The sequence below is a fragment of the Sinocyclocheilus rhinocerous genome, unplaced genomic scaffold (assembly GCF_001515625.1).
Source record: "Sinocyclocheilus rhinocerous isolate Xijiao unplaced genomic scaffold, SAMN03320098_v1.1 scaffold2653, whole genome shotgun sequence".
Taxonomy (NCBI): domain Eukaryota; kingdom Metazoa; phylum Chordata; class Actinopteri; order Cypriniformes; family Cyprinidae; genus Sinocyclocheilus; species Sinocyclocheilus rhinocerous.
In genome coordinates this window covers 64,429-71,033 of record NW_015664693.1, presented here as the reverse complement: position 1 = coordinate 71,033, position 6,605 = coordinate 64,429, and the positions used below count along the sequence as shown (strand labels likewise).

The 6,605-nt window shown below is 33.2% G+C and overlaps 1 protein-coding gene across 1 annotated transcript in view; it reads left to right on the top strand.

Annotated features, from left to right (window-relative positions):
* Nucleotides 1-1,118: 1,118 nt before the first annotated feature.
* The window catches only part of LOC107730374 (translin-associated protein X-like), a 15,497-nt gene continuing 10,010 nt past the window's right edge, over nucleotides 1,119-6,605 (top strand). The window contains exons 1-2 of the mRNA XM_016541197.1: nucleotides 1,119-1,123; nucleotides 2,825-2,976. Coding sequence (XP_016396683.1) covers nucleotides 1,119-1,123; nucleotides 2,825-2,976 — 157 coding nt within the window. The remainder of the gene's footprint in view (nucleotides 1,124-2,824; nucleotides 2,977-6,605) is intronic.

Sequence of the window (6,605 nt, the reverse complement as noted above, 5' to 3'; positions counted from 1 at the left end):
GCAATATCAGACTACTATATTATTAAATGAAAATATTTCTTGGTTAAAGTTCATTTATAATTTATATTAGTGCTGGGCAGTATGACCAAATATTTATATCACGGTATTTTTCAAAATTATACCGGTTTCACGGTACATGACGGTATTTTTTTTTTCATGCATGACCGGGTGTTAACCATATTTTCTACTGATTGTGAGAGGAAATACTGCAGTATATTGACTTGCCCTATTTTACTGTCATGATGAGTGAATATTGTCAAAAAATACCACACTAAATAGTGACTAAACACAACCCCTTTTAATACATGTTAACCAGGAGTCACTCTCGTTTATAATCGCGGCATCGTCTGATAAAATCAACATGCATCTACACTAAAGAGCGGCTATGCGGTTGTTTTGGCTATATTACTTTTTTGTCTCATGCAGCGCACTGCCTGCGTCTGAGTAACAAAACAACAAACACAACAAACAAAAAAGTGCATGTGATATTAACAGACGAACTACGCTCATATTTATAATTCAGTAAGCGACGTAAGCGACAGGTGCTAGGAAACGCTGTTTTGTACTCATTTATTGACGAGTCGGCTGCAGTGCGGCCAACTGAATGCGCTGCTTCTCTGCCACTCACTGCACAGAACAGACGCCGAGAGAGGTGACACTTCTCCGGGAAAGTCAGACCTCACGTTCGCGGGACAGCACTGGAGAAATCTTCCAACTGAACCATAGCTAAGGTTTATACAAAAAAAGTCGCTAGGTTTGTCAGTATGAATATTCTATGGAAAAAAGCCGCTAAAAGGGTCTGAAAGTTGCTAAATCTAATGCTAAAGTCGTGCTCGTGTGTGTGTGAGACGCGGGAGCTGATGGCAGGGGGCGGTGGATATTTGTGGCGGTCAGTGTGGATATTGTGGATGAGTTCTTCTGTGTCATCACGTTCTATTAGTTCTACAGCTTCAGTTTCTGAACTTTCACGCTTAGTAACACATGCAGCTGTTCCCTCACCACAGTGCGACAGTGAAAAGGGACCTCTTCCAAACAGTGTCGCGTTCCCAACGTTGTTTAAGCGACATACACCAGTATTGCGGTATTTTAAAAATTCATATCATAACAAAAATACCGGTATGCGGTATGAACCGGTATACCGCCCAACACTAGTACTTACTATACAAAATAGCAACATACATTTCAATACTTTGTTATCAGCAGATATATCAAAGTCAATTTTGTTAACAAAAGTAAACAAGTGTTCACAAAAAAAAATAAAAATCATTCAAAATCATTCAAATGGTCTTTCCGTGTAGATATATAAGCAAGCATGACATAACCAAGTATTTTAAAGTCAGATGGCCTTTCTAAAACGTTAGTCCTATTAATTAGTTAAAAGAATAAAAAATAAAAATAAAAAAAGAAGGGGGGATCACTCAAATGGTCTTTCTGTGTAGATATATAAGCAAGCATGACATAACCAAGTATTTTAAAGTCAGATGGCCTTTCTAAAACTTTAGTCCTATTAATTAGTTAGAAGGTAGGGTCTTCATCTTTTCAAAATATGTAATCATAGGTTTCCAAATTTTGTACAATTTTTGAATGGATCCTTTTTTGACATATTTTATTCTTTCTAGTGTTAAATATAATATCAAATCACAAATCCACATTGAAGTTTTTGGTGGATTTTTTCATTTCCATTCCAACAATATTCTCCTTCTTGCTAATTATTTATTCGTTTTTTTTTAACAGTAATTTTGTTTGTTTTTAATTATTTAAGTGATTAAGAAAAATATTTTGCCCTCAATTAAAAGAAAAACATATATATATTTTAATAAAATAAATTCAAATTCAAACTAATGATGGAGGAGTTTCATGACATTTAAATGATTAAAATACACTTTTTATTATTATTTTATAGAATATAAAAATAATATTATTATTATTAAATTTATTCTTTATATCATTGTATTATTTTTTAATGTTCAAATATTTGGGTGAATACGAAAAAAAAAAATTGCCCTAAAATCTTTTTTTGTTTGTTTTTTTGTGTGTGTGTATAAACTAAAAAAATGTTTTAAATAAAAATTAGTGGAGTACCCTTTACAAGAAAATACTATTTCTGCCTTTCTGCTTAAAAATTTCACATTTAAAGTCCCCATGAAATCAAAATTAAAGTTTTTTGGGTGTTAGTATCAATAAAATCTTCTGACCAATCAAACGCTCTCTAGAAGCCGAAGCGCCCGCCCCCTACACTATATATAGAGCTGAAGCTGCGGCTGAGATCGGTCGCTTTGTTCACAGTGTAGTATTTTCGCGATCGCACGGAGCGAATCATATGCGTGAGTCGGCATATATTAAACACTTTTAAAACTACACAGCCTCAGCATGATTATGATCACTATTTTGTTTTACTAAGAGTTTCATATTGAATCTAGGGAGTAATCTATTCGGCTGTGGCTTTAACCGAGCTCAGCGGCTCTGACCCGTGCAGATATAAACAAAACGCTATTGGCTAATTTAAAAAGGGGGCGGAGCTGCTTGATATGTCCCGCCCTGTCTTCCTGTTTCAGTTGAAATTGTCACCACATAGAATAACGCTGCGTGTTTCAAGGCACTTCAGGGGACCTTTAAATCAATGTTTTGTGCAATTTACTAGCCGTTTTTGAGTGAAAATTGTTTCAAAGTAAATCCTACACTTATTCTTTTTTTTTTTTTCAGTGTAAATGTAACTTTTTTCCCCCAAATGCAAGATAGATAAATAGATAGAGTTGTTCCGGCTTTAATGTACTGGGGGGGAAAGACCAGGGATTAAGGCATCTGCTAAATGAATGTAAATAAGCACAAGTGTTTTTTTCTCCAGTGTTCCAGATGTTGAGGAGATCCTGTCTGAGGCCGATGTGAAACTGGATGGTGTGAGGCAGAAGATCGGCCAGATAGCAGAAGAACTGAGAGGAGAAGATCTACACCAGTTTCACCGAGCGTTTACACCAGGTATGACCACAAACACTTACAATGGCCAGCTGACGTGTCATGTGACTAAGTAATAATAATAATAAGCACTATACAGTACTTGAGATTCTAATTGCTTTCATAATAATTCACGGAGTGTGACATGATTATTTGTACATTTACAGTAATTATGCATTATTGCATACAGTCAATTATATCAAGTCAAAATTATGTCAGATTATTAAGCTCTTGAAACAGATCGATCCAAAACTCTAAAACACCCATTAAAATTAACATTGTCACTTAAGTAAACAGACTTGTAAAGGTCACCAACTGAACAACTGCAAAATTACACTGAAGACATAAATAATGCTTACAATTTTGTAGCTTGGGTGTAGCAAAGTCAAAATCTTTTGAGAATAAAGTCAAAATTACAAGAATTAAGTCATAGCAATCAAAAGATTAAAGTTATAATATACAGTGTGTATATTTATCATATAATATTCTACTTTAACCTTTAGAAAGTTTTTATGACTGTTTTTAATGTTAAATACATTAGAAGAATGGAGGGTTGGATGCCACAGATTTTTTTTTTTTTTTGCGGAATAGGGGATTTTTGCAATAATTAACTTTATTCACACAATATACTTTATTCTCTCAGTGTTTTGACATTAATCTCATTTTGCTACAACTTTAATCTCATCATTTTGACTATCTCTCTTAAAATAATACGACTTTAATCTATTATTGCTATGAGTTCATTCTCATAATTTTGACTTTATTCCCAAAATATTATTACTTTAATCTCATATTGCTACAGCTTTATAATACGACTTTAATCTATTATTGCTATGAGTTCATTCTCATAATTTTGACTTTATTCCCAAAATATTATTACTTTAATCTCATATTGCTACAGCTTTATTCTCAACATTTTGATGTTTTTTTTTAAACTTATGATGCTACAACTTTATTCCCATAATTTTGACTTTATTCTAAAAATATTACAACTTTAATCTCGTATTGCTATGACTGTATTCTAAAAATTTTTACTTTATTCCAAAAATATTATGACTTTATTCTCATCATTTTGACTTTATTCTCAAAATATTACGACTTTAATCTCATATTGCTATGACTTCATTCACAGAATTTTGACTTTATTCTAAAAATATGATCTGGTATTGCTACGACTTTGTTCTCACAATGTTTTGACTTTAATCTCATTTTGCTACGACTTTACTCTCATAATTGACTTTATTCTCAAAATCTTAAGTCCCTTATGGTCCGTTGTGCACAAGCTTGTGCAGCTGATCTCCACTAAATATCTCAAGTTGCTTAATGTTCCAAGGTCACTGTGCCTTTCCAGCCATTATTATTTCTGTCTTTCTAAGAGAAGAGATGGCAGACTTCTGAGGAAAGCGTGGATAAGGCAGGGAGGGGACCTACTAAATTCTGCGGTTATCTAGCGGGGAGGGGGAAGTCATTTTTAGATTATGCTCGCAGAGAAATCATCGGGGTCTTTCTTGAGACGTGACCGAGGTCAGATCCTGCCAATTAGCTTTCTATGTTTCTTTGTATTTGAAGAGCTTTATTGGGCTGTGACCCTCGGGCTCAAGCGTTGATAAAGCGTTTCACAAGCTTGTGTTCGTGCAGAAGTCGTTAAAGGTGCTCAGGGCTGAATTTGACACTAATTGCCGCTCATACGGTGATCTGATTAACATCACGTTTGTTCTGGTCAAGAGGTTGCAGAAGATTTTTAACGCAAGAAGCATTAGTGCATAAACAGGGGAAATTATTATAAGGTGACCTTAATCAGAAGGGTTTATTAATTGAGTAGTTGCTTAATTTAAGCTGTCAGAATGATCTTATTTATGAGATGAGTGCACTTAAATGCTGCAATAAATGTCGTAATCACCAGTGGTTTACTTTAAGGACAGACTTTATGCATTGATTTAAGATTAATAGTGGAAAAAAAATAGTGGCATTGCTCAGAATTACATTTTATTTGTGAATGTCGATTGTACATTTTAGTAAGCATTTTCTGTTTCCCATAGATAAAGCATCAATTATTCACCTAAAGCATATTTGCTCTTTATTTTTGTTGTAGTAACATTAAACAAAATTTTTGTTAGGATTTAAAATGGACACTAAGAAATATTATTTTTTTTTTCCTATTCACATTTTTCTTTTTTTGTTCATACATGTTTTCTTTTTTTTTTCTTTGTGCCATTTTTTTCTAATTATTTATTTTTCGCCAATTATTATTATTATTTTTAATTAATTGTATTGTAATTTTTTTTGGGATTCTTTGATGAACAAAAAGATCAAAAGAACAGCATTTATTCAAAATAGAAGTCTTTACTATCACTTTTAAAACAAAAAAATGTAGCAAATCCATGCTTTTGAACAGTAGTTTCTTTTTTTTAAATTTCTGTTTTAAATAAATGCTGTTTTTCTAAACGTTTTATTCATCAAAGAATTCAGAAAAAATATCACAGGTTTAAAAAAAAAAAAAAAAACATTTAAAAAACATTGATGATAATCAGAAATGTTTCTTGAGCAGCAAATCAGCATATTAGAATGATTTCTAAAAAAACATTTACTTTAAAACATTTAAAATCTTACCAATCCCAAACTTTTGAACGGTTATACATTGTGAATTGGGTTGTCATCCCTCTATCCAAAAAAAAAAAAAATTCAAATCAAAACATTTCATTTATTTTTCCCCCCAAATGCATCCGTTTTATTTTAGCCAAAATAATTAATTAATTAAATAATTCATTTTTATGACTTTGGAACTTGACTAAATCAGTAGCATCACAGGAGGCTGCATTAAATCATTCTCTTATATTTTCTACAATAGAAAATGCTTATTTTTGTATTTAAGCTACAAAAGGTGACGACGGCATGTTTGCATGAAGAGTTTCCCGGTTCATCGCAGACAAACACACAGTTTGTTTATCATCTGAAGCGCAGTGGCATTGCTGTGCAGTAACCATGAGGAGTCATTTCTACACGCTGTTCCTGATAGAAATTAAGATAATGCTTCACCCGTATTAGAATCGGCACTTTTCTTTCATGCCTGGCACCAAACTTCTCTATTGCACAGCCTTTCAACTGTCACTCCTATTCACACAAACACACAGTGTGTGTTTGCAGCGTTTGGCTCACTGAAAAAGCCCAATTATCTTTTTGCTTTTGGCTCAGAGTGCTGTTTCACACTGGCACTATTCATCAGCATCTGATCCGGGTACAGAGATGGACGATGTATAATGTTCCAAAAGGCACCGAGCATGAAGATGCAGGCTTGTCTCATCTGTGTAGTTGGCCAAAGATAGATTAGTAGTTTGGGTCCGAGTCTTGTTTGGGCTACATTACTGTATGCCAGTCTCAGCCTGTTAATTACGTCCTCTTGCACCAAATATTGACCCGAGTCCATCTCACTCATGATAAAATATTTGTGAATATTCAGTTTTAACAAGATTTTGAATAGAAAGTTCTTATGAAGCTGTTTGCATTATTCTTTGTTTGTTTGTTTGTTTGTGTGTTTTTTTCTTAGTTTGTAAATTTTTGCCTATTTACTTATAGGCTACTAGTGATTAACTTATAATTTTATTATCTGAATCTGCTTGGAGGATTAACAGAATAACATGTTGTTTTTCAAAAAA